The sequence below is a fragment of the Nothoprocta perdicaria genome, unplaced genomic scaffold (genome assembly GCF_003342845.1).
Source record: "Nothoprocta perdicaria isolate Ctin4 unplaced genomic scaffold, notPer1 scaffold_405, whole genome shotgun sequence".
In the NCBI taxonomy this organism is placed as follows: domain Eukaryota; kingdom Metazoa; phylum Chordata; class Aves; order Tinamiformes; family Tinamidae; genus Nothoprocta; species Nothoprocta perdicaria.
The window spans coordinates 170,356-197,161 of record NW_020455650.1 but is presented as its reverse complement, the minus strand read 5'-3'; the positions used below and the strand labels follow the sequence as shown (position 1 = coordinate 197,161).

General features: G+C 63.1%; 1 protein-coding gene across 1 annotated transcript; it reads left to right on the top strand.

Annotated features, from left to right (window-relative positions):
* Positions 1-1,363: 1,363 nt before the first annotated feature.
* Positions 1,364-24,357, top strand: SYT7 (synaptotagmin 7). The gene is made up of 12 exons (XM_026045644.1): positions 1,364-1,493; positions 4,166-4,269; positions 5,007-5,086; positions 6,525-6,656; positions 10,776-11,144; positions 13,712-13,837; positions 17,062-17,200; positions 18,509-18,779; positions 19,344-19,513; positions 20,122-20,236; positions 20,407-20,606; positions 23,937-24,357. The coding sequence occupies exons 1-12, from the start codon at positions 1,364-1,366 to the stop codon at positions 24,039-24,041; spliced, it is 1,941 nt and encodes a 646-aa protein (XP_025901429.1). The 3' UTR covers positions 24,042-24,357.
* Positions 24,358-26,806: the final 2,449 nt, after the last annotated feature.

The window sequence follows — 26,806 nt, the reverse complement described above, 5'->3', positions numbered from 1 at the left end:
GGTCTGGCTGGACCTTTCCATGCTCTGGATCCAAAAGCAGGGCTCTAGGAGCTAACCTGGAGAGACTCGTGCAGCTTGGACTGGAGTGGGGGAGAATCCCCCGCTGTTAGTCCCAGGATCTTTACAGGAAAGGCAGGAACCTTCTCCTTGCGCCGAAGTCCCCGCCGGAGCTGAGGAGGGCAGAGCGTCCTTACGGCACGGGGCGCTTGCCTCGCCGCTCAGTGCCATGGAAAGGCTGGTCACGCAGGGCATCGATGCAGTGCTCAGAAAATAATAATCCACGTCGGCTGCCTCGGCAGGGCTCGGCCGTGCTCGGATCGTGTGTGAAGAGTTTCGCCTGCGGCTGCGAGCTGCTCGTGCTCTCGCCGGGCGATCCCTTGCCTGCAGCCAGCGGAGCGCAGGGCAAGACCTCGCAGTGCTGGTGGAGAGGGGACGGCGTCTCCAGCCGCCTCCAGCCCTCAGAGGGACCCTTTTCAGCGGCTCAGGGACGTTCTCCCGGTGTTGCAGGGACCCTCTCCCTCAGCGCAGGGACCCTCCCTCTCCTGCTGCTCCCGTGGCACCGCGCTAACGAGGCAGCTAATCCCGTCGTCACTAAGAGGCAGTAAGAAGGGAGTTGCACCAAACCACACCGATGTACACCCATGTAAGGAATCAAATCACACCGAATCCTCATGCAAGAGCTGCAAGGAAGCCCTACGCCCCTGCGCTCCCCACCGCCGCCTTCCCCCTTCCCTGCCCCACGGCGCCCAGCCGTGCCGGGCACGGGGACGCTGCGGGACAGGAGATGCTGGGACCCAGTGCACAGGCCCAGGGCCCTTCGGGGGCCACCCAGCCTCGGTCCCGTCGGCCGAGCCCGGTGGCAGCGCGCGCGGGTCCCTGCAGGCTGCCAGCCGCCGTCTCGCCCGYGCCACGTGCATGCCTCCGTCTGCGCCGGCAGATAAAAGAGATTTATGGAGAGCGCCGGCGAAGCAAAGGGGCAGTGGGGAGAGTAAACAAGCACCGTATTTATCATGCGCTCCCGTCTCCGCAGCCCTGCACGCGCCGCCTCCCGCCTGCGGCAGCGGCTCGTGCGGGAGCCACCGGGTACTGCTGCGTGGGGAGCCCTGGTGCTGCAGGGCACGGGGCTGTGCCTGCCCCTCTGGCCTCCCTTTCCCTTCCTCTGGGGCACAGAGATATTTCAGTGCAGCTGCAGCAAGGCTGCTCGTTGCCCAGCACCATTTAGGGCCTGGGTGAGCAGAGACGCTCAGCCCCACATCGGAGAGCCTTGGTTGCGCTCTCTAATTAACAAGTGCTAATTGCCCAGAAAACAAGTCATTTAAGCCTCAGCTGAAAGCAGCCACTGGCTGATGTCAGGGCTAGGACCATGGGAAACAGAGCTAATGTGGGGCTGGGCCCATGCAGGGTCTGTGTGCATGCCTGTGCATGCGCTGTTGTGAACGGGAGCTGTAGAGCAGGCTGTGCCAAGCGCCGCTTCTTGGAGAGGGCTACCGAAGGTAGGAAGCAGCCACAAATTTGGTCAGGAGAGTAATGCACGGCGCTGGCTGRCGCCGAGCCCTCTGGCCAGCCCTCGAGGCCTGGCGCGGTCCCCAGGGCTGCAAAGCTCCCTGAGCCCACGCGTGTGCTGCAGCCGGGAGCAGGCGTAAAGCGCGGGCCCTGCTGTGTCCCAGCAGCTGGAGGAGCAGGCTCGGCACCGCTGCCTCTGCAGTGGCACCGCTGCATGCACCAGCACCCCCCTTTACCCCTGTGGATCCCTGCCCTGGCTCTGCCACCTGGGGGATGAGGACTCCGGGGATGCTCCAGTTCTCCCGCTGCCTGGATGAGCCTGACCACGCGTCCCGCATGGACCAGGCGTGGGGRGGTCTCTGCTCTGGGCATCCAAGCAGACCCAGGGCCGCCTTCCTTGGCACGTGTGCTGTGGAGCAGTGGGAGGCCTGGGGGTCCGAACAGAGCGGGCTGCAGAACCCGCGGCGTGGTGGCCCCGTGCCTTCCTCCCCCACCCCGGCCGCGTATCTGCCTTCCCTTTATAAATGTTTGAAATTAAGGGCTGGTCCCAAATTCCCTCCTAGGCAACAGTTGCTAAGTGAGTTTTATACACCGGCTCCTCGTGATGGTGCCACCAAGTTCTCCTCCCGCCCCGTGCCTTCCTGCTTTTGGGAAGAGGGAAGCGTGTGCGAGCGCTGGTCCGTGTGCCGAGCGCGCCGGCCGGGCTCCGTGCACTGAGGGTTTTGCAGGGAGCACCCAGCCTCGTCCCTCCCCTGCATCCCTCCCATTTTGAACTCAAATTTTTATCAACATTGTCATCTTTTGATGCTTTTTTTTAAAAACTTTTTTCCCCCTTTCAATTACAGGCAGCACGCTTCCCGTGCCTGCTTTATGTCTGTACACAAAAGGGGCCCTCTTTGCTGCGTGCCACGTTGCTGGCGATGTGATGAGCTGTGGGGCAGTGGTGAGAGGGCAGCTGTGGGGCTGCGGGACCCACAGGGTCCAGGCAGCTGCCCAGGGTGGCTGCAAAGGCAGCAGGAGGGCTTAGGCGATGCCCTGTGCATTTAACACCCGTTAAAATGGCACCAATTAAGAGCAGGCTCTGCAAGTCGGCCTTCCTGAGGCACAGACCTGCTGGGGGCAGATTAAAAGACGGGTAATGAAAGGGGAGCGTGAAAGCGGTGTCGAGCACGGGCCCTTTGTGGTGGGAATGTGGGACAGACACCGCGGGCAGCCCCTGAGCTCAGGAAGCGTGCGGGAAGACACGTGCCASCACCCGTGATGGGACCTGCAGGTCAGGCCCCTCTGGCCCTCCTCCAAACCGGCCTCGGGGCTCCTGCATCCCCGCGGCGGCCCAGGCACCTTCAAGGATCCTTCAAGGACAGCACCTTAGAAGTATCTGAAGTATCTGAGGAGAGTCCAGGCTCTCCTCAGAGGTTCCCAGTGCCAGCAGGAGAGGCAATGGATAGAAACACAGGAAGCTCCGTCTGAACATGAGGAAAAACGTCTTTCCTGAGAGGGTGACTGGGCATTTATCTTAAGAGGAAAGACTAAGCGAACCGGGTCTGTTTAGCCTGGAGAAAATTGAGAGGGGATCTTATCAACACGCGCAAATACCCGAGGGGAGATATAAAGAGGATGGGGTCAAACTCTTCTCGGTGGTGGCCCGAGATAGGACAAGGTGCAGCGGRTACAAACTGAAACATGGGAAGCTTCATCTGCACGTGAAAAAGAACTTACTTACCGTGGCGGTGACAGAGCGCTGGAACAGGTTGCCTAGAGAGGTTGTGGATTCTCCTTCACTGGAGATCTTCAGAAGTTGCCTGGACACCGTCCTGAGCAGTGGGTGCCTGGTAACTGCTTGATCAAGTGCCTTGGGCTAGATGGTCTTTAAAGGTCCCTTCTTACAACCGCAACCATTCAGGGATTCTGTGAAGGAAGAAGAGACAGCAGATGGGCTGAGATGTCCACTTTGGTCTCACCCTTGCCCAAGGTGGGGTGAAGAGCCATGTGTGAAGGGCCAAAGGAGGGTGAAGAGCCATGTGTCCATGGCCAAAGGAGGCCGATTCCCGGATTTGTGCCCGTGTCCCATCTCTGAGGAGGCCTCCGCAACAAGTGGGGCCATTGGGCGCTGCGCTGGGGAGAAGCTCCTGGAACATGGGACGTACGGCTGGGCCTTACTCGGTTGCCCCCAGGCTGTCCTGGCGTGCCTGTGAGCCCTGTCCCTGCGGCGGCAATGGGCACCACCAGCCTGGGATCTCCTCCGTGCCCTGCTTCTGGCCACCGAGGCCCTCTGACTCATCCCAGCATCTGTGCTGCGGGCAAATTTCATTACAATAACAAGGTCTGCTGGTGAATTAATTATTAACGATTATTGTTTAATATTTATACGGCCACGGGCAGGCTCACCGTGGCCTCTCTGCTTGCTGCTGGGGGTGGCTTCCCGGGATGCAGGGGCCCTATGGAGAAGGGGATGCTCTTGGCTCTGGGGTTGGGGTTGCTGAGCTCAGGCGTGGGCAGTGGTTCAGGTAGAGACAGTCCCCACTGCGGCACCAGGGGCTTTCTGGCCCCACAGCCTTTCCCTTGTGATGCTGGGACCCTGCTCTTGCTCCAGACCCACCCCTGTGGGTCTTTTTTGGCTGTCCCCATGCTCAGTGATGGTTGTGCTCCGTTCTCCCCACAGGGGCTCCCTCCCGCGATGTCATCCTCGTCTCTGCCATCATCACCGTCAGCCTTAGCGTCACCATCGTCCTCTGCGGGATCTGCCAGTGGTGCCAACGGAAACTGGTGAGTGTGTCCGCACCCAGTCCCCTCCGGGCACGGGTAGAGGCAAGGGGTGCCCCCCACGTGTCCCSCTTTGGACAAGCTGGGCAGAAGGAGGAGAACATGTGTTTTCCGAGCAGCTCGCACCGGGGCCAGGAGCGTCAACGTGGGGAGCAGCCTGTGCAGCCAGCCCTGCTCCCCTCCTGCTATGGCCTCCCCACACCTGTGTGCATCAGCCTTCACCGCTAATTGTTCACTAATTGGCATTAATTGAGCTCTTGCCTGCCCTGGAACGGAGCCGCGTGTTGAACCTGCTGGCGGAAATCGCTACCGAGCGCCCTGATTGCAAGTCCCAGTTAGAAGCAGGCACTGGCTTCATTRCTGCACTGCGATTCTCCCCTTTTTGGCGGGGGGCATGAACTCAATTAACACAGGCTCAATTAATCCTAAAATTACCTGCTCTTCCCCTGTTGACGTGGTGCTGGGGTGGTGCTGGAGGTGACTGTGCACCCAGGCTAGCGCTCTTCCCCTGCCCTTGAAGCCCGGTGGGCCACATGCCCTACATTTGCCTCCCATCTGCAAGGAGCAAGGATGCGGAGAGCACCCACTGCAAGGAGTGCTGCTCAAAGGAACAGTCCTGGAGCCCTGGGCCGTTCCCAAGGGCCCGGGGAAGAAGCACGGAGAGTTTTCCCTAGGGTTTGCTCTAGGACAGCACCAAACCTCCCTGCTCATCGAGGTGTGTCTGTCTCCTCTCCCCGCAGGGTAAGCGTTACAAGACGTCCCTGGAGACCGTGGGGACCCCAGACTCCAGCCGAGGCCGCGGTGAAAAGAAAACCATCAAGTAGGTGCCAAGCTGAGCGGGGAGAGGGCTGCGGCTGCACGTGGCCCGTGGTGCGTCCTAACATGCCGGGCGTCTGATGGGGGCACCCTGTCCCCCCAGGGAGCAGGAAGGTGCCTCTTTGGGGACAGGCATGCTTGTCCTCTTTGCTCCCAAAGGCCTGGGAAGGCTAATGAGCCCCTTGCCACAGCTTTGCCTTCCCCCTGGTGTCCTCACCTTTCATGAGGGCAGAGGTGGCCCCCGGCTGCTCTGGAGGGCCGCTCCTTGGTTCAGCCCTGAGCTGGGGTGTCGCAGCTCTCTGCAACCCGCTTCGGAGCCCGTGCACCAGGTCCTGGGGCTGCTGGCACGGAGCTGCAGGGACTCTTCCAGGAAGGGCTCCTTTCATGCTGGGGATGAGCTGAGAACGGGGGCGGCATGCCCCAGCGGCGATGGGAAAGGGAGGAGAGGCAGCGATGCCAGCTAGGTGAAGCTGGGAGTCGAGCCCACAGCAGTGTGGGGCTGGGCCGGCTCTGCGCACCGTGACGGGGGTCTCTGGAGAACGGGGGGCTCTGCAGGGTGAAGGAGAGCTCCAGTCCTCACAGGCCGCTCGCCGCAGGCTCCTCCGCCTCTAAGAGCGGATGGAGGTCGGGCTCCGTCCTGATCTCTGCACTGTGCCGGGGGGCCTGTTTGGAGCAGGGGGCACTTGCCGGGAGCCCACCTTTGGCGGGGGGGCTCAGGCCTGCAGCAGAGCAGGCACAGAGGGCAGCAGCACATCCGCACGCTCATCCACACTCAGAAGCAGGCCTGCCCGTGGGTGCTGGATTCCCCAGGAAACCGCCCTGCGCCCGGCGGGATTCACTCGGCTGCCTGGAAAGGGCTCCCGGTGCTAGACCGTGCCATGCGGATGACGCCTCCTCCTGTGTTATAACTTGAATGCCTGGTGGCAGACGCTGAGCCCGGGAATCCTGCTGGACGCAGCTCTTGGAGAGGTGACTGGAGCGAGCCTCGACCTGATGCGCTCCCAAAGGCACATGGGAGATCCCAGCAAGCCTGGCGGGTTAGGCCCCGCAAAGCTCTTTGCGTCCCGCTCCGGCGCCACCGAGGGATACGGATAAATCCCCGGGGCGGGGATTTGTTGACACCACCGTCCTGCACCGCATCCCGCTCTCCTTTCCCACGGGCAGAGGCGCCAGCTCCCTGCGGCCCTGCCCGCTCCGCTCTCCTCCGTGTGCGTTTGCGTGTGCATGTGTGTGTGTGCATGTGTGTGCATACGTGTCCAAGGGCTGTGCGCGTGTGTGGCGCGGCCGGGCGCCGCCAATTCTCTTTGCAGGAGGACTCGGCCCGGCGCCCTGGTGGGAGGAGGGCTGCCGGACGCTCGCTCCTTCCTCCCCTTGCAGGCATTCAGGTTCTCTCTCTTGTATTTCCCTTTTCTTTCTCCTTTCGTCTCCGGCCGCCGCTGTAGCGATCTAGACAGAGACTTTTGGAATAACAATGACAACACAGTGCAGCAGAAATGGAGTTCCTACCCTCCCAAGGAGTTTATCCTAAACATTTCACCCTACGCCCCGTACGGTGATCCACGGCTTTCCCTCAAGTGAGTCTCTCTTTGCCCGCTCCGGTCACACCTCGTGAGTATCCGAGCAGCCCCCGCTCCCGGCCGCCCCCGCGCCCCGTCCCGGGCCGCTGCCCGGGGGGACGAGCGACCCTTCCCGCGCGCTCGGGGCGCCGCGGGGCCGGGCTCGCGCGGTGGGGACCCCTCCCCGGCGCCCGCCCCGCTGCGCCGCGCCGCTTCACTCACTAACACGGCTTTTCTCTCCGCGGCGCCACTCCTGAGCAGCTCTCCACGCCGTTTGCCCAGCCCGGGATGAGCGAGAACCTTTTACTCACCTCCCCTCCTCCTCCCTACCTTTATTATGTTGGGTTTCTTTTTTTTTTTTTTTATCTTTCCTTTTCTTTTGATTTTGCCACCATCACCACCTTCCCAAGGGGATGAGGTGCCGCCACGCCAGGGCCCCCCTCCTTTTGCAGTGCTGACGTCTCTCTCTTTCTCTCTCTCTCTCTCTCTCTCTCTGTCTGTCTCTTGTCCGTCCGTCCGTCTGTCCGTCTGCCTCCCCCCCCGGCTCTCCCCCCGTCTCCGCCACCCCCTCCGTGTGTGTCCTGGGGGGTCCGGCCCGGCGGCCCGGCCCAGTGGCTCTCTGTTGTCAGGGGCCAAGCTGACGGCGTCGGCCGCGGCGGGGCTGGCGGGCGAGCGGGACGGCCGCCCCGGCGAGAAGCAGCGCCTCGGCGAGGACGGCATGAAGAGCAGCGTCTCTGCCCACAGCGAGCCCGGCTCGGGGAAGGCTGCCCGCGGCCGCTGGCACACGGTGCAGAGCCACCTGGCCGCAGGGAAGCTCAGCCTCTCCAAGTGAGTGAGCACGCACGGGCCCACGCCGCGGGCCCACGCCGCGGCCCGCGCGCGCCAGGAGGACTCCCAGGGCCGGACTGATGGCGACTGAGGGAGGAGAGCGGCCTCCTGGGCCTCGCTCCCTCCGCGGCCTCGCGCAGGCGCCTCACGGGCCGCTCCGCTTCCCCGGGGGAGATGTGGTCCGTGAGATGTGGTCCGCCTGAGGTCCGTGAGATGTAGGGAGCACATGGGGCTTTTGCCATTTCTGCGGGAGTTTCTGCTCGAGGAAAGATGTTGGAGGAGATCCGCGGGCTGGGGGAATGAGAATCACTCTTTGTTAGGTGGAGTTAATTTATCCGTCGGGGCTGTGGGCTCAGCCCCMTGTTCCTCATCTCCTTACGTATTTCCTGTGCTGAAGTGCGGCAGACTCCGTGGCTAATTCGAACACCGTGTGGTCCTGTGGTTCCCTGAATAGCAAGCGCGCTCGCCTGCCTCATCCAGGGATCCGGCAAAGCAGTTCCCTGGAAAGGGCAGGCGCGTTGCCGCACGCCGCTGCAAAGCGCCAGCGTGCAAGCGTTTCCTATGGAAATGTCAAGGCGAAATCTGAAGTACCTTTCGCACCGGGCTTGTTCCGACTGTGCTATTAGAGGGGAAAAAAAAAAAAAAAAAGAAAAAAGAAAAAAAAAAGTGTGAAAATCGGGAGCTGTCAGATACAGCTTCCCAGCCCCAGCTTCCCTGGCTCGCATGCATATGGGGTCCTACCTGGCACATCTTGTGGCAGAAGGAAGGCAGCCTTGTGCTGSGGCTCCGCGTCAGAACGGGACGTCTTCCATAGCCTCTGTCGGGAGCGGGCTGCAGCCTGCCCGGGCTCCGCGCCGCTCCTGCGGGCTGGTGGGAAGCGCGGCTAAGAAAAGGCAGCCCGCAGATGCTGTGCGAACGGCCGCAGATGGGAAACTCGGAGCGTCGCTTCAGCTCCGCTTGCTGCGACTCAAAGCCAGGCTCAAATCCCCTGGGCTGCGGCTCGTGGTTTCAACCCCCCGCTCAAACGCAGCCCAGCAGGTGCCAAGGCTTCCGACTTGGAAGCGGCTCTTTCTGCTCCAGAGCTGTGCAATGCCGCTGCCAAGAGCCGGGCAGACGGAGCYGAGGTGCTCTAGGAGCCTGGCGGGCCCGTCACAATACAGCATGTGTTGGAGGGCAGTGGCGAGCAGAGCTCAGGGGGTCGGGAAGCCACCTTTGAAGCCTCCTGCCTCGGCGTTTGTTGCCCGAAGGATCCCCCGTAGGCTCCATTTCCGTGGCGTTCACGCGTTCCGGGCGCCTCATCCCCCTGCCTCGTGACCGAGGCGGGATGCGCGCGGGCTGAGCGGGTGCGCGGGGCCCGTCCCCGCTCCTTTGCGCTGGGTACTTGCGTGGGGGCTCGTGGGCTCGGGGACAGGCGCTGGGGCCGCCCGGGCGCCGGCCCCGCTGCCGCGTGGCGCTGCCGGCCGCTAGGAGCYGGCGTCTCCGCTGGCTCGCCGCCCGGCAGAGCCGCATTTAGTTTCCTGTGACTGAGAGGTTGTAAATTGAACTAATTTAGGAGTTGATAGAAAACTGAAACAAGGTCGGYGGCAGGCGGAGGGGGAGGCGCGAGAGGCACGGCGCCTGGGCCAAGCGCCCGCCCGCCGCCCTGTGCTCCCGGCCCTAGCACTGCGCCAGGCCAGCTCCACGGGGCGGGAGGGCTCTCTGCTCCTCCCAACTTCCCTCCCTTCTTGCTTTCATTCTCACTCTTTTCTTCTTTTCTTTTCTTTTTTTGCTTTTTTCACCTCTTATTTTTATTTATTTTTGGAATTTTCTTCCTCTCTCTCTCTCTCCCCACTGTTTGCCACGTTAGGTTTCAGCCATTGCCCCAGCCTGGCCCCTGGGGCAGCAGAAGGAGAGCGGGCTGCTGCTAGTGAAGGCGATTTTCCCCCGTGCTGGGCAGGGATAGTCATCCCAAGAGGGTCTGTGGCACTGGGGTCGCAGCTTTCTGGCTGTCTCCATATGCTGGGGGACCCTGCACAGACCTGGGTACAGCGTCTGCACCTCCCTGTGTCGCATGGCCCTGCGGGTTGCTGGAGGAGCTTCCCAACCATGTCTGCACATGTGTCCAGCTCGCACACCCCGGCGCGGCTCAGCAGGCACCTGGTGATGTGTTTTATCATGGGTCCCTTCCCACCACCAGCAAGGGCCACATTGCAGCCCCGCTTGGGTTTAAGCAGCAGGGCCAGGCACCAGCTTTGGCCTCATGTGCGGACCACATGATGTATCCCATTCTGTGTTGAACTGTGAGCTTTGTGGTGGTGGGGAGCGACCTTGCCCTGTTTGCTGGGTGTCCGCAGGGTCGGGCTGCGCAGCGCATGGCCCCTGGGCGCAGGGCTGTGCCTGGCCGCGGTGCCTGCGCCGGGTGCTCCTCCAGCCGCGCTCGTGCCCCGCTGCATGGGCCACGCTCCACGTGGCCGCAGGCTGCGGGCCGGCTGCATGGCTCGCTGCAGGCAGCGCTGTCCTCCCCGCCGTGGCCACAGCCTCTCCTGCTCCCTGCATGCTCCTTCCCTGCCGCCCGCCCAACGCCCCGGCATGGGCCTAGGGCTTCCCCCTTGCTCCCAGCGCACGGCTGCGGCCAGGGCCCAGCGCCTGTCACCAACCCTGCTGCTGCGAACGGAGGCTCGTCTCCCTGCTGCTGGGATCATCAGCAGATCCCATCAGTGCAGGGATTCCGCCTTGTCCCCCGGCGGGACCCCGCTCGCTGCCCCAGTGGCAGCCGCGGAGCCGCAGGGCTCGCCCTCCTTGCCCCGGGCGCCACGGGGAAGGCCCGATCCCGCACCGTCCTGCCAGCCTCCTGCTCCGTCCCGGGGGACAGGGAGCTCCTGACGCCACCGCCATGGAGGGCTGGGCGCCGGGGTGGGAGGGCCGGGGGCCGGGCCGGCCGGCAGCACGTGAGCGGGAGCCGCACGGACGCCGAGGGATTCGCCTTCACGCAGCAGCCTCGTTAGCTCTCAAACGAGGCCGCCCGGGGACGGCGCCGGCCGCGCGCGAGCCGCGGGAGCGGGAGGGCGCCGAGCCGCACGGACGCAGCAGAGCGAGAGCCGCTCAGGAGGGGCCGGCAGGGCACGCGGGCAGGACGGAGCCTCGTGCTTCTGGAGAGACCGAGATGGGGCCGAGAGCTGGAGACACCGGGCGCTGCATCCGCTGGCCCCTGTCGGAGCGCTCCCTGCGCTGGGGCATCTTCTCTCTAACGCTCTTCTTTTCCTTCCTCCAATTTTGCCCCTTCACCTTCTTCTCCTTTCTCTCCTCTCCTTTGCCCTTCCTCTCCCTAAGTTTCGAGGACTCCACCCTGTCCACAGCCACTACCCTTGAGTATATCCCCACCTCAGCAGGCGATCCCAAATGCCAGAGGCCCCGCACGCTCATACGCCAGCAAAGTCTGCAGCAGCCCCTCAGCCAGCACCAGCGGGCCAACCACAGCCAGCCCACCACCAGCCAGAGCCTGGGCCACCTCCAGGCCCACAGCGGCTCCTCCTCCAGCACCAGCAACCCCCGAGGCTCCCGGGGCGGCCCGGCGCGCCAGGGCACCACCGCCAGCTCCAAGCAGCATGCGCCCGGCGGCCGGAGCCGCTCCAATCCTGGCAGCTGGGACCACGTGGTGGGGCAAATTCGCAACCGAGGCTTGGACATGAAGTCCTTTCTGTAAGTGTGCGCTCTTGTTTTTCCTCTCCCTTGCCCTGTCCCGCTATCTCTGCAGGGCCATGCTGTGTTGCGCTGCATGTGATCCAGGTCCCCCCGGCTCCGTTGCCTCTTGAGTACCTGAGGGCAGGCGGAGGGATGGGTTTCAGCGGTGCTTGGGGAGATGTTTCAGTCGCTCCCTTGGCTGGGGTCTCTCCTGGGTTAGCTGGGCCATGTTTGCTTTGCATGGGGGCTTCACTGCAGGTTGCCTGCCACACCACCAACAGCCGCTCTTGCAGAAGGGGCTTGTCGCTCCTGCGGTGCCTTTCGGCCCACGGTGGCGCCAGGGGTGTCTCCTGGATTGCAGGAAGGGATGAGGAGTCCTTGGTCCGTGGTCAAACCGAGACAGGCCTGGCCTTGCCCCCTGTAACACGGGGAGGCTTGGGTCTGTCCGTGGCTGCCTTGATAGTGTGAAATGGGATGAGCGGAGGAGGCTGTTTGGGGTGTGAGCCCAAGCGCCCTCCTCGCAGCCTCCCCTGTGGCTGGTGGGACGTTTCCCCGGGTGGGATTTGTCACCCCTGGGGCTGTGGCCGCCAGGCGCGTGTCCCTGGGGCTGCGGCAGCCCCGTCCCCGGAGCGGGAGCGGGAGGCAGCCTTGCTGACGGTGCCCCTTGCCCCGGGGTGACCGTCTGTGCAGCCCTGATAGCAGGGCCTGTCAGCCTCCGCTGTGATCTGCAAATGCGGCTCTGTTGGAGCTGCTTGGAGCGTGTGATCTTTAATCTGTCCTCAGTGTATCTCCTATCAGTGGTGGCTTTTAAATCTCAAAGCGCCGAGCGCTAATCTGAGTCCCTTGCTGTCCCCGTATCTCAGCACATGACATTTTCACTCCTTCCGAGAGCATGTCGTCCGCTCCCCAGCCTCCCAGTGCCCTCGCCCAGCCCTGCTAGCCCCCATTCACCCGCCCAGGCCACCGTGGCACTTCCTGCAGGGGTGGAGGCAGCAGSCGAGACCCCAGCCTCGTGCCGGTGCACACAGCTCCGTGGGCAGCGGGTGCTGAATCAGAAGGACGAGTCCCTGAGAGGGGTCCCGCTCTGCTACTGCCTCCCCAGGGCAACCCGGGTAAAACCAGTTACCCTTCCTCCTGTCCGCGGGCAGAGCCCAAATTGTCCTTCCCTGGCCCCGCTGCCGTGCTGCCCCTGCAGACACAGTGCCAGCGCCACTAACCCCGTAGCCGCCTTCCCCATCGTTAGCTACTGCGTGATTAATGCCGGCCTCTTCCTGGGCTGCTCACACCCCCCTGCCCCTCCACTTGCATGTGGCCGTCGAGGCCCTGCCTCCTGGCCTCTCCAGGAGAGGTTTGTGGCAAGCTCCATTTGCTGCTGCCCTGATTTATAGATGAATCTCAGCTATCCTGGGGGTCATATTCCTCCCTGTTTACCCAGCATCATCGCTGGCTCCAGCCTTAATTGGCGGCAGGGCGGAGGGGAGTATCCGCAGAGCAGGGACGTGCAGAGCAATTGCGCTGTTTCCCTGTGGAGGACTCGTTGCCATTTACCACCACTGCTTTGCAAAGCCATTAGCTTCGCTTTATTCTGTTTACCCTCCCGCCTTGCTCCCCTGTGCTGCAGTGCAAGTGCAGCCGCGAGCCCGGAGAGGCTGCGCTAGCCGGGTGGCGTCATCCCCAAGGCTCTCCTTGGGGGAAAGACGGCATCCCAGAGCCTCCCGAGGGTGAAAATAGGGCAGCGCACACACCAGGAGCTGGGCGCCTCGAGCACCTGCCCCGTGCTCTCGATTCGTGGCAGGAAGGGGGTCAAACACAGCCCGAGTGCTTTCCATACCGCCCAAACARTCCCTTTGCCAGCAGGTCCTTTGTATGGCCTTTGCCAGCAGGCAGCAAGGATGCTTAAAGGAGCAGGGAGAGCATGGGGAGGGCTGAGTGTCCCTAACACACTCAGCTGTGCTTCTCCCTAGAGCCGGAGGAGGATTTCTCTCCTGGGCTTTGCTTGCTGCGGGCAGCCGTGTCCAGCAGGAGTTTTCCTGGCCTCCCTGTCCTGGTGTCCCTGTCCTCACCCTGTGGTGAGGATGCCGGTGCTCCTGGCATGCCTGTCCCCGCTGCTCTTTCACTCCGCTCTGCGTCTGTCCCGTGTCTTCCCACAGCTCCTCTCTCGGGAGGGAGGCTCCTGTCCCTCCTCCAACCCCATGCAACGTCGCCCCTCATCGCTGGCCACSCTCCTCGCCCCTCTCGGCACCGCTTCCCCCTTGGCAGAGCTTTGGCATCCCCTCCTTGCAGTGACATCTCCGAGCAGGGCAGAGCCCGCCAGTGCCGCCCAGAGTGAGGAACGTGCTGTGCAGCCTCCGCAAGGAGCTGCGTGGGGGACACAAGGGTGGCCACAGCCACAGGAGGCAGCCAAAGCGACTGTCCTGTGCTGGGGCCAGCAGCCTCTGGGCGTGCGGCTCCGTGGGCGCCCTGCGTTGAGCGGCACTGCCCCAGGGGTGGTTTCTTCTCCAGCTCTCCTGTCTGATGCTTTGTTCTCCTCTCTATTTCTCTCCTGTTCTGCTTCCTCCCGCCCCTGCGCGGCGCCCCGTGGGCAGGGAAGGCCGGATGGTCGTGCTATCGCTGGTTTTGGGACTCTCAGAGCAAGATGACTTTGCCAATATCCCCGACCTGCAGCCCGCTGGGACAGAGCCGAACCAGCCGAACGCTCAGGGGGACAAGAGGTATGAGTAAGGAAGAGGGCAGTCCTGCAGGAGGAGGCGACGAGGGCCTCAGCCAGGGTTGGAGGAGGAGGAGGCTGGCCTCACGGAGCGTGAAGGTTGGAGCGGCAGAGGGTGGCGCATCAGGCAGCCCGGGCACCGGGCACGGTGACGTTTGCGGACGCTGGCAGCACCCCCTAACCCGCCGGTGCCCACGCTGCTCCTCCCTCTGGAGTCGCTACACTGAGCAAAGCCCCCCACCCTCTCCTTCTCCCTCCCACCTTCCCTTCTTCCCTTCCCCATCCTCATCCACCTCCATCCTGCCCTGCGCTGTGTGCATGCTGGTGGGGTGCGTGCTTGCGGGCAGCATGGAGAAGAGCCCAGGGGGAGGGAAGGGGACAGCAGAGAGATCCCTGTCCCGGGAGAAGGGACAACGCAGAGGAGACCCCGAGACGTTGCCATGTTTTGCAGAGGGAGCGTTCCCCCGCCTCGAGGATCGGTTGTGCATTGCCCCCAAACACGGCACGTGCTGCTGGAGCCCAGAGCACGGGCCATCCGCTATCGCCTGCTGGGGGACCCCATCCCCTGCAGCCCCACGGAGCTGCCCGGGGCAGTGGCTTGTCCAGACGGGGCTTGTGGCAGCCCCCAAGCGCCCTGACCCAGGCCCTTGCCCGGGCATGCCACGAGCCCCGGGGCGGCGGAGCGGCCAGCGCTGCTGTCAGAGCCTGGGGAGCCCCACGAGGCTCTGCTGGGAGCGGCTGGATGGAGCCAGGGGGCCCTGAGTTATGGGAAGCGGGTGTTAATCCGGGTGTTAATCCCCTCTGGAGCAGGGAAGAGGTGTGAAGCAGGTGGGCACCGGCTCCCCGCGTGATCGGCATGTTAATGAACTGGCACCGTTCTCGCCCGCCAACTATTTTTACCTCCCTCGGGTTGCGTTTCGCTCCGTGGTTTAGCACTCCCCTCGCTGGCGTCACACTGCACAGCTCGTCAGCCAGGYCTCCCCAGGGCCCAGGGCTGGACCCCCACACCTCCCTGGCATGCAGGGCTGCACGGSGGTGCTGAGGGTGCAGGCTGCTTCTGCTCCTCATCCCCTTTGCTCCTCTGTTAGCTCCGGTTTGAAAGGCCCCATCCCCGTGCAGCACCTCAGTGTCCTCTCCCAGGCAAARCCTGTCCCCAATCCTCTGTGTCTCTCCCTGGTCCCCGTGAGCCTGGGCCCCTGCAGCCTGGGTGGGATTCGGTCGGTGGTGGAGGGGTGAGCCRGTCTTGGAGGGCACGGGGCTGGTTTCAGCATCCTCCACACTCTTGCCTCCCTGCCCAGCRCTCCTGGTCACCGTGTGCTGCTCTGCTGTGAAATGTCTCCTCCGTGCCCATGTCTCCGCTTCTTCCTTGCAGCTCAGCCCCGGTGGCTCCAGCCTCCTTCCGTCTGTCCTCCATTGACTAACCTCTCGCCATCCGCCCCGCTCCTCTCTTCCCCCCTTCCCTCCCCGCAGGCGCTGCGCTGGTGGTCCTGCGTTGGAAGATGCGGCGCCTCCTCTCTCTCGCTCTCTCCTCGCGCTCTCTCCCGCTGTCCTGTGAGCTSCGCCGATGCTCTCCATTTCCCAGGCTGCTTCGCAGACAAATCACCGAGTGGTCCCCACCGCTGGCCATCGTCTCCTCTGCGTTTGCTTCCGCCCCGTTTCTAACCTGACTTTGCCTCTCCAGCTCGCTCGGTCTCCTCCTTAATTCTGTGCACCCTCCTGGCTGCGCGGGCAGGTTGCGTGCGTGTGCCATGCGTGGGGCTGTGTGTGCGTGTGTGTGTGCAAGCGTGTGGGGTGTCGCTGCTGCTCCTGTGAGCACCTCGCTGCATGGGTCACCCCGGGCACGCGTGCGTCTCTGGCGCTGTCCCACCGTGCCCCGTCGTGCTGAGGTTTTCAGGGCATCTGTGTGTGCACCCGTTAGGCGCCTGGCTGCGGGTGTCCTGCGTGTCTGGAGCTCGCTGCGGGCGCCCCTGGGCGTGCCGAGATCCATTGCGCTCGCGCTGCTCTGAGGCTGTATGTACCGTCTGCACTGCTCCACCGCGCCGTGGGCTGGGCCGCTTGGGCGCGGTCGGCACCCCAGCCCACGGACGTGTCCCTGTGGCTTGGCTTGTGTGCGGAGCGTCAGCTCACAGCCGTCCGAGTGCCGGAGCGACTGCACGTGTGAACGTGGGCTCCTTGCCCGTTGGCGTGTGAGTGCCCGTGTCCGCTGTGGCTGTGCGCACCACGTGTCCGTCTCCCCGGGCGGTGAGTTTGGGCCTGGCCCTGTCGTGGGAGCCCGCGAGGGCTGTCCAGGCGTGCGTGCGCTGCCCCTCTCCCRGCTGGCCTCTGTGTCCTGTTGTCCCCATGCCTCGAGGCCCCGCTGTGTGCCCATGTCCATCGCCGCTGTGTCGCGTGGGCCAGTGTGTGTGTCCCCCTGCTCCGCCTGCCTCTCTCCTGCAGGGCTGCCCCCCACTCCTGGCGCCCAGTCCCCCCGCAGCGCTGGGGCAGCCGGGCCCCCAGCGTCGCAGCCGGCGGCACTGCCCGTCTCTGCCAGCCCCGGGGCCTGGCCGGGGTGCTGGAGTGCGCAGGGCAGAGGAGATGGCCCCGGCTGATGGAGCGAGGAAGGAAGCAGGGGGGGCTTGTAGCCCGCATTGAGCCCCCACTGTGGCAGGGATAGGGACAGGCAAGTGGATGCAGCCCAGAGGCGAGCGGGGAGGAAAGGCGGTGCGGTGGCAAGGCTCAGCCAGCCCCGGGCGCGAGCTGGTGGCTCGGCATGGCCCGGCAGCGGGTGCCAGTGCCGCGTGGCCGAGCAGCACGGCCCCACGGCTGCGGCACGGCCCCGCCAGCTCGCCGCGTCTGCCAGGTGGGGAGGCAGCGGGAAGCGGACGCGGTTCCCGGCCGTGCCGGACGTGCCGTGGCGGCGCGGAGCCAGCGCGGGGAGCAGCCCTGCTGTGAGCGAGCTGGCTGCGTTGGGCTCGCTGCGGAGCTGCTCGTGGGTGCCGCCAGCGCTCCCCAGGCCCTGCGTGCACCCAGAGCCCTGCCCGTGGGCAACGCGCACGCGGGCGGCTGGGGAAATGCGGTGTGAAGGCCAAGGGCAGAGAAGCCCCTCGCGGGCACACGGGGTGCTCTGAGCTCTTGGCTGGGTGGGTGCAAGGCTGCAGCCCCTGCAGGGCTCCTGGTGCCGGGGGGCACCCTCACTGGCTCGCTCCCTGCCCCCAGCCCCTCTGTGAGGTGCTGCGTCTCTTTCCGCAGGTTACCGGCCGCTGGCAAGGCGGTGAACACTGCCCCCGTGCCGGGGCAGACCCAGCAGCACGATGAGTCTGACCGGAAGACGGAGCCCCGCTCCTCCGTCTCGGACCTCGTCAACTCCCTGACCAGCGAGATGCTCATGGTGAGTGGGGTCCGGGCCGCGCTCCTGGCCGCCGCGCAGCTCCGCACACCCGCACCACGGCAGCCCGCGGCAGCAGGACCCCGCTCGCCGGCTGCTCGCCGCCTCTCTGACTCGTTGTGGAGATGTTTTAGGCTGACACGCTCCTAGTGAGGGGTGCGCAGCTCCTCTCAGGGTCCTGGCTTCATCCTCGGTGGGCACTGAGCCCTTGTGGGCCGTGGCTCGGTGGGAGGTGGGGAGCAGGCTCTTGGAGCAGCCTGTTTGGCTTCATGGCAGGTCATGGTCCAGATATCCTGGGTTGCCCCGGCGCCCTGTGCCATCCTGGTTGGTACAGGGGCCTGGGGCACACGGCAAGTCTCAGCCCTCGGGTCGCTCCGGGATGCTGGTAGCATGTTCTGGGCTCCCGTGCTCTGCCAGGTGGCATCGTCCCGGATCCCATTCCTGCTGCAAGTGTGTGCCAGCATGGTTGGAGCCCTCCCTCCCTGTGCACAAGCCCGGGCATCTCGGCGCGCTCTCCCTACGCTCCTTGCTGCCACACGCGGCCGCAACAGGCTCAGCACATCCCACTGCTGCTCTGCTGAGCCCCCGTGCCCCCCGGCTCCCAGGTGTTGCAGCCAATGTGCCCCTGCGCTGGCCGAGGCTCCTGCAAGGTGACACAGCCCGTCCCCCCAGGTCCGCGCAAGGGAGCCGGCTCCGGAGATGTGACGGACGGGCTGTCAGCAGGAATTTGGCTAATTGGTGCTCCTGGTCCCCGGGAAGCGAACGCAGGGAGCGGAGCCAGGAGTCATCTAAGGAGATGCCAGTGGCAGGGGGAGAGGGAGAAGCTGATGCCCTCTGACAGTTCCCCAGACAGCTGCGAGGGCCTGAGGCCATGGATCTGGAGATGAGTTATTTGTCTAAGCACAGCAAAGGGCTCAGGGCCCTGTGTCTGCTGGCAGTGGTGCGGATGAGATGTGGCCGTGCCCGCAGGCGCCGAGAGCGGGACCAGAGGGTAGCGGGAGGGGTGGCAGAGCCGGACAGCTCTGYGGAGGGGCCGCGTTCGCATCTCCGTGGCTGGAGGGAGCACCCCAGGATGGGGCACCCCTGTCGGCAGGGAAGTCTCCCGCCCTGACGTGGGTTTCCAAGCACCAGTCGGTCGCTCCAGAGGAGGTTGGGGCAGGCTTGTTTCTTCCACAGAGCAGAAAGAGAAGCATGGTGTTGACTGCACCGTGGCACAGGTGGCACAACCCCCTGCCGTGGCGYGTGTTGCTGACAGAGGGGCCACGTCTGTGCTCAGCCCAGTGCTCACAGCCCGTTCTCGCCATGTCCCAGCTCTCCCCAGGCTCCGAGGACGACGAGGGACACGACAGCTCCAGCCGGGAGAACCTGGGCCGCATCCAGTTCAGCGTTGGCTACAACTTCCAGGAGTCCACCCTCACCGTCAAGATCATGAAGGCACAGGAGCTACCAGCCAAGGACTTCAGTGGCACAAGTGACCCCTTTGTCAAGATCTACCTGCTTCCCGACAAGAAGCACAAGCTGGAGACCAAGGTGAAGCGAAAGAACCTGAACCCACACTGGAATGAGACCTTCCTCTTTGAAGGTAAGGGCACGCTGGGTTGGGCTGGACTCTGCTTGTCTTTGTGGTTTGGGGGACACCCTCTGCGCTGTCGTTTCCCCTTTCTGAGGTGCCCCCCCAGACAGCTCCCACCGTGCACCTAGGTTGGACAGCCCACCAGGGATGACGTGAGCTGGGCAGGACTGGCTCAACCTGAGCTGCAGGTGCATGAGCAGGGTTTGCAGAGCCACAGACATCAGGCTGTTACTGCAAGTGTTGGTTCTGTGTCCAGGTCATGCCCCTTCCAAACCTGGAAAGGATGTGGTTCATGCCTGGGGCCACATACATACCTGTGAAAGCATGTGGGTGACTTTCTTGTAAAGAGCTGCAGCAATGGCTTGAAGCCTCCAAAGTATGATGATGACCTAGGGCCACACTGTTCTTCATCTAGTGCCAGATGCCAACAATTCCCCTCTTCAGCAAAGGCAAGGCAGAGGGGTGCTGACCAGCCCTGAGGGCACGAGCACATATACATGCTGCTCATTTTGGCTAGATTTGTTCTCCTTGGCAAATTCCATCCTGTCTCCTCTGCCTTCATCCCTGGTGCAGGTTTCCCCTATGAGAAGGTGGTGCAGAGAGTGCTGTACCTCCAGGTCCTGGACTACGATCGCTTCAGCCGTAATGACCCCATTGGGGAGGTGTCCATCCCCCTCAACAAAATAGACCTCACCCAGATGCAGACCTTCTGGAAGGATCTGAAGCCCTGCAGCGACGGCAGCGTAAGGCCCTTGCTTGTCCTCCATGGTTTTGCAGGCAGGAGTTAGCTGTGTTCCTAATCCCACCCCAATGTCCTTGGGGACAGTCCTTCAAGTCACTGTGATACTCCAGGTTGCTGTGATATCCCAGCGGAGCTGGGACCAGGGACGGGGGCTGGTGAGGGTGGTACCATGGGCTTCCCAGGTGGGAGTGCTGTGGTGAGATCTCCAGTCCCCAGAGCCCTCACCAGTCCACAAATGGTTCCTTGGTAAGCTGAGCTCCCAGACATGCTGTCAGCTGGCAGGAACCCCTGGAAAAGACATCTCTGAGGGACCAAGTCCACCTGAGCTCGAGGGACTTCGCTCTGTAGAAATGAGCACTGGGGCACAAAGGGATTACGTGCTGTCCCCTTGTGTTTGCTGTCCTGCCTGTTGCCTGCTCGTTATCAAGACAAGGGAGGTTTCTGATTTGTTGTTTAGTGAAGGAAAATGTTTGACTTTTAAGGAGCAGCTTGCGTTTTCTTCCTRAATCAATGGCCACTTTTTATCTGTAAATTAAAGGAAGGGTTTAAATCTCCTAAATAACCTCTCCAGGGTCTGGCATGTGCCCTAACAGCTCCTCTGTCTCACAGGGAAGTCGGGGAGAGCTGCTCCTGTCCCTGTGCTATAACCCCTCTGCCAACTCCATCGTCGTGAACATCATCAAAGCGCGGAACCTCAAAGCCATGGACATCGGTGGGACATCAGGTATGAGCACCAGTCCTCATCTCTGGGCATGCCCAGTGCCTGCTGGCTCTGGCAGTCCCTCGCATGAAGTCTCCCAGGCACAAAGGGGAGCTGCCTTGCTCACCTGCACTTTGCAGGAGTCAAGGAAGGTCCTAGCTAAGAGTCTAAGAGAACGTGTGCTGTCCCCCCAGACCCATATGTGAAGGTGTGGCTGATGTACAAGGACAAGCGGGTAGAGAAGAAGAAGACAGTTGTCATGAAGCGTTGCCTGAACCCTGTCTTCAACGAGTCCTTTGCCTTTGACATCCCCACCGAGCGGCTGCGTGAGACGACCATAGTCATCACCGTCATGGACAAGGACAGGCTGAGCAGGAATGATGTCATTGGCAAGGTGGGTCCCGCCGGAGCTCGTCCTCCTGTGCATGGGGAGAAGACACGTGGCGGGGCACTGTGGTGGGGAGGCAGGAGCTCGTGGCCCAGCTGCCACTGAAGCAAGGCACTGGGAAGGCAGGAGAGACTGGGATCTGCTGCCACTCGAGTTGCCGCTTCGGGGGCGCAGGGAACGGGCTTTGAAACATGCTAGTTGTTTGCAGCAGAGATGTTAGTGCAAAAGAGAGGGAAGTCTTTGGGATGCCGGGTACAGTACAGGTCCACAGGAGCATTGTCTCCTCTGCCAGCCATCACTGACCGGCCACAAGCACATGGTTCTTCACGCGCACGCCCACACCTTGTGCCTTTCCTCTGCAAAAGCACTGTGGGCTCACAACATGACCACMAGCCGTACACCTCTGCCCTTCTCCAGAGCACAAGCCACAGAGGTGGGTCACAGACAGGGGTCCTCAGCTGGACGTGCCACTGCTGTTGGACACAAGCATTGGCAGTTCCACCAGCATGTGCTGGGATGGGAAGTCTGTGCCTGGTGCTATGCCACAGTTATGGTCACCCAAGAGTCAAACAGCTTTTTCTCAAGCTCTCTCCACCTGGATATGYTCAACGTCAGTTTGGCCATTCACCCTCAAGGTCTCCAAGCAGGGATTGCATGACAGCAGGATTCGGCATACTGCTCTTGGAGGCTGCAGAGAAATCCCACAGGTCCAGAGAAACAACACCATGCTCCGTCAGCTCAGCAGAGGAGTGCATGCTTGTATCTCCACGGGGCAAGCATCTGGGGAACATCCAAAACCACTAATTGACTTGAGGAGCCCAGGCAGCTCTGTTGAGTGCAACCAGTGCTGTCTCATGGGCTCAGCATCACTTGAGTGAGGCGGTGTGATCTGGAGTGTGTCTGACAAGAGGAAGTCACGTTCCTGCATGACCTTTCCCCAGGCTCACCCGCTTGTCTGGATGGGGATTTAAAGCATTTCGGATTAAAAGGATTTCAAACCCAGGTGCCAGGTTAGGAGCTGCTTTTGATTTTGGCAGCAGTCGGGATATGATTGAGAGCGGTGATCTCACCCTATGATGAAGTCTGGAGCAATTGTTCCTCAGTCCAGAGGGAAGCAGCAGGAATTGCCATGCCGATGCTCTGGAGGAAGGTTACCGTGAAGCAGCCGGTGAAGGTAGCAGCCTGCGCAGTCATTAGGGTTGCCATTGGTGTGCTCTGTCCTCATCCCACCTCTATGGAGAAGTCATGCTACAGAAGAAGATGGACCCCTATGGATCCCTTCATGGCTGGACTTTCCCTTCCATGCCTGGCCCAGGCTGAGACTCTTCCGAGACCTCCACCAGCAGCTGCGGTGTCTAGAGTGAGGATTCATTCATAAGACGTGAGGCTGAGGCCACCAACCAGCTTGCCAGTGAGAAGGCCATTCCTAGTGAGACAAGAGCTTGCTCAAACCCCAGTGGATGCAGACCACGGAGCTAGGTAGCACAAACAACAGTTTATCAGCTGGCTGGCAACAACGAGCTGAAGAGTGTCACGAGCTGGCAGCAAACTTCAGCCCCTCCATCTCCTGGCAGCAGCACAAGCYACGCAAGGGGCTGCGTGACCATCTGAGAGGGCTTCACGTCCCGCAGTGGCTCCATCACACGGGGGCCAGTGGTGCACCGAGCAGAGCCAAAGCAGAGCAGGATGCAGCCAGGATGGGGGCTGCCGTTGCCCTCYTCCCCGGGGCTCTGGCCTGGAAATGCTGCCGGCGGCTCTGCCCTCCTTGCAGCCTCCCTGCCGCACACTTCACGCCGCTCCGCGGCACAACCTGCTCCAGGGTGAACTTGAGTCTAATGACAGTCTATTTATAGCGAGGCAAGCAAAGCAAAGCCCCAGATTGTTCCCTTGTGCTGCAGCTCCAGGTGGAGGGACAGACAACCTCCCCGCCCTCGCACACCCCGCTGCAGCAGCACGGGGCTGCTCTGGGGCTGCACGGTGGGCGTGCTGGCACCGGGGCACTTGCGCGCCGAGTCCCACACTCGCAGGGCTGTTGCTGCCCTGTTGGGGTGACAGGGCTCCCCCCGAGCCCGGCGCTCCCGGGAGGTGGCAGCAGAGCCTCGTGCTTGCGGCACCGGGCGAGCAGGGACCTGCAGCTGCGCGCGCAGGTGCTGTGGGTGCCCCCGGCGCCGCCCCACCGCTCTGCCCCACGGCCCCGGCCCCGTTCGCGGCGGTGGCGGGATGACACGGTGCATCCCCAGTAACAATAACAACGGAAAAATTAATCTGCTCTCAATTTGATTTACGTTAAATCCATACAGCTCTCCACTCATTATGGTAACGATGATAAACGAGTGCAGTAATCTCCGTTATTACTGCTTACCGCAGAGAGTCAATTATTCCCAAACGCAGCGTTGTAATAAAGCAAACATGTCCATTGAATGAAACCCAGGAGGAGGCAGCCGGAGCGTTTCGGCACACGCGAGGCAAGCGCAGGGCCCGGGAGCAGAGCTCCCAGCTCTGCTACGCGCACGGACCCGCCGCACTTGTGGCTGAGGGATGAGGCAGCCCAGGCACCTGCCGCCACGAGGCTTTTCTAGCAGCAAGCTGGGGCTGTGAGGACACACGGACRGTGTCTGTGGTGCTTTGGTCTTGCACTAACCCCCCTGGCAGCGTCACCGCGGTGGAGCAAAGCRACGCCGCAAATGGCCGGGTGCAGCAAGCGGGACGAGGGGAGGGTGCCCTTCACGGGCCCAGCCGCAGTGCCGCGCTTGGCRACGTGCTAATAACTTTTGATTGAATAATTACCAGCGCTGTGCAAGCTCAGATCAGGCACCGCAATCCCCTTAGCTGGCGCGGCAGCTCCGGGCTCCATTAGCCGCCTCGGTGACACACGTCTTGGCTGTCAGCTGCGGAGAAGGTTGACACACACATTTGCTGCGTCGCCGTATGGAAAATCGATGGATAAAAATAACCTTCCCCGTGTGGAGAGGCTCGTGCTGACTGTGCCTCATGGCTAATTTGGATGCCACTGCCGGCCGTGCTGGGCCGGGAGGGCGCCGGGACAGCAGATGAAGACGTCTGCACACAGGGCGAGGGCTGCCACAAGGGGCGAAGCGGAGGGTCCCGCAACCAAGGCAGAAGGGCAGAAGAGCAGGGTATGAAATAGGGAGTCACAGGGGCCAGGTCAACAGCGGCAACCGAGGTGGCTACCAAGGCATGAGAGCCACCAGGCCTGGGAGATGTGCTGGGGGCAGCTCAGGGGGCTGTGTTGGGAGCAGCTCGGGGAGGGACAGGGTGGTCACGGGGCACTGTCAGCGCAGGTGCCACGGGCTGCGTGCTCCCCTCTCCCCACAGATCTACCTGTCCTGGAAGAGCGGCCCAGGCGAGGTGAAGCACTGGAAGGACATGATTGCCCGCCCGCGGCAGGCGGTGGCACAGTGGCACCAGCTGAAGGCCTGAGCTCCGGTGCCGGAGCGCACTGCCCAGCCCTCCGGCTTGYGGCCCTGCCGGCCTCCTGGTGCGGACGAGAAGCAGAGGGAACAGTTGGACGTGGCGGCCCTGCAGTCGGAGGGGACCCAGAGGCGCCCAGGACTGCGGCAGCTGCTGGACACGGCACTTGAGGACACGGTGCAAGAAGGAGTGACGCCCCCGTCCCCACCRCCGTGCAGGACTTCTCCAAGTGCTTCCAGCCCCCGCCCTCCCATCTGCAGAGCCCCTCTGACCCAATGCTCCCTCCCTGCATGATTGGGGAGACCCCCTGCCCCCAGACTCTTCCCGCCCTGCAAAAATTCCTCGAGTCGTGGGCGTCACCGCAGCGAGGCAGCCGGAGCCCGCGTCCTGCCGCTGCCGCCAGCCTTGCCGCCAGCCCGTGCTGCGCCCCCTCGTCCCCCCAGGTCCCYGTGGCCTGCCAGGACCAGCTGGGCAGCCCCCACGCGGGCCGGCAGCCCCAGCCTCCGTGCCACGGCTGCACGGTGGCTTCTGGGATCGGAAGCCATGACACACGGTGCATTAGCCAAAGCAGGCGTGTTTAGTTGTTCCCCTCGGTTGGATTTGTTGCTTTACTTCTCTCTTTGGGTTCAGTGGGAGCGTGACTTCAGTGACCTCATCGTGGCCCAGCCAGCTGTAGGACRGGAGCCGTGGCCAGCCCCAGCGCTGGGACCCCGCAGCAGCCACCCGCGCCCCCGGGGACACCCGCTGCCCACGGCGCTCTCCGCTGGCTGGTTCCCAGAGCATCCCCTGGCAGCGGATGGCTCCTTGTGCTGGAGGAACRGGATGGCTCAAGCACCATTGCCCATGTCTTGTCGCAGCGCCATGGGGCCAGCTCTGAGGCTGGACCATCCACCCCCAGGGTCTACATCCCACCTGGATTCATGTGCTGGCCCCTGGGTTGGCCAGGGCAACAGCTTTCCCCCTGGGAAGGGGCACAGCTAAGCATGGCACCTGGGACAGGCACCAGGAAGCAATGGATGGGAATGCCTGGCAGCGGCCGATGCCGCACGGCCGGCAGCTCCTCTCCAGCACCCCACGGACTGCCAGGACAGGCCACATGCCTTGTGGACTGGTGGGGTCAGCTGTGCCTGCCAGCCGTGGACATGGAGTCAGGGTCTTCCTGATCCCCGCCTTGGGGGCTGGCAAGTCCTGGAGCGGGCCCAGCGGGACCACAGCAGCGCTGGACGTGACACATGCTTGCCCGGACCCATCGCCGTCGCTGCCAGTGCTTTCCYTTTGATGATCCATTGCTCTACCAGGCCTGGTACCACCAGGTGAGAAGGATGTTGCTGGCGGAGGCTGTGGGCACTGGCCACGCGCATCCCCGTGGGGCCTRGGCAGGATGGCGCCAAGAACCCTGTGCGCTTTCAGCTGAGCTCCTTGCGGCCAGATCTGGGCAACGGGTGCCCATTAGCATCTGGCCTCGAGGATGGAGGCGCGTCCTGGGAGGCCTCCACTCCTTCTCCAAGGGCATCCCGAGGAGGCGACGCAAGAGGTGGGCAAAGGTGCTACAGCCTCAGCAGCCATTTCAGGTAGGGCCCTGCGGGGACATGGACGCCGCGGTGCCCCTCACAGAGGCCGGGACACCCGGAGCGAGCCCAGAGCCAGCTGCGTCCCCGAGGGAGCRCTGTCCTCGCTGGCTGGCGCCAGCCCCATCACCAGTCTTCCCGCTCTCCCGGGTGGGCTCGCCGCGCACCCAGGCCCCTCAGCCCGGAGCAAGCCATGGGCAGCCGAACCGGGCTGCGCTTCCCGTGCCCGGGCGGCCTCCCGGCACGCCGTGTACAGTCATGAGCCCATTTCTTTTTTTAGAGCGTTAAGAGTCTTTTATCTCGTCGGTGTCGTCCCTGTGTTGCGGTGTTTTCTAGCCCGTGTACAGGCGCCTAGTGCTCTTTGTGACAGGCACGTTTTTACAAGCATCACGACAGCTCTCTTCGGGGCTAACGGGCCGGGGGCCTGGGGGCGACGGGGACTCGGTGGCCCCCATCTCCCCCTGCCCCAGGAGCAGCTGGACGGGGTTTATTTATCACTGGTGGGGCAGACAGGCCCATGCTGCCTCCAATCGCCCTGAGGGAGGGAACGAGGCAGCCATTTTGGAGGCCTGTCSGCACTCTCACCGACGAACAGGGCAGGGCGACAACTCCTTTTATTTCTGTGTCCTGCCCTGGCAGCCCCCGTCCAGCCCGCCAAGGTCCTGCTGGAGGATGGCCAGGAGCCCCTYGCCAAGAGCAGGAGGGCGGCGGGCAGCGCGGGGTGACTTGCTGGCACCACAGCCGTCCCCGGCACCGTGCGGGCAGCCGGCGAGGGCTCGGCGGCAACACAACTCCCTCCGCAGGCAGTTTTGGACAGCCTAGAGAGAAATAATAATACCGCTACTACAGAGTTATAATGCTTTTAGGGACGTTTGTATTTTTAGCATATTCTTTTKTTTTTCTTTTTAACCTAAAAGATTTATGATGCCAAGGAYGGGGCTGGCAGCTGGGCCCGCCACAACCCAGTGCATCCTGCCAGGCAGGGGCAGCCCCAGCCCTGTGCTCCTCCCAGGGGACACCCCGGGGACRGCGGGGTCCCCCCTGAGTGTCCTCCCGCCGCCCTGGGTGCCCCCGTTCCTCCGTGACCCGTTTCTTTTCTACGGCCCGACTTCCCCGGGAGTTGTGCGCTCATTTTTAACCTCTAGGAATCTTCTCCGTATCTTGGTCAGGTATCGCTCTTCTTCATGTGACAGTAACATCCAACTG

Bases quoted from the DNA above. Each gene is read 5' to 3' on its own strand.
- SYT7 (XM_026045644.1), top strand. From the start codon at position 1,364: ATGGGAAACAGAGCTAATGTGGGGCTGGGCCCATGCAGGGTCTGTGTG. The intron at 1,494-4,165 runs GTAGGAAGCAGC...TTCTCCCCACAG, and splicing joins CTTGGAGAGGGCTACCGAAG to GGGCTCCCTCCCGCGATGTC. The intron at 20,607-23,936 runs GTGGGTCCCGCC...CTCTCCCCACAG, and splicing joins GGAATGATGTCATTGGCAAG to ATCTACCTGTCCTGGAAGAG.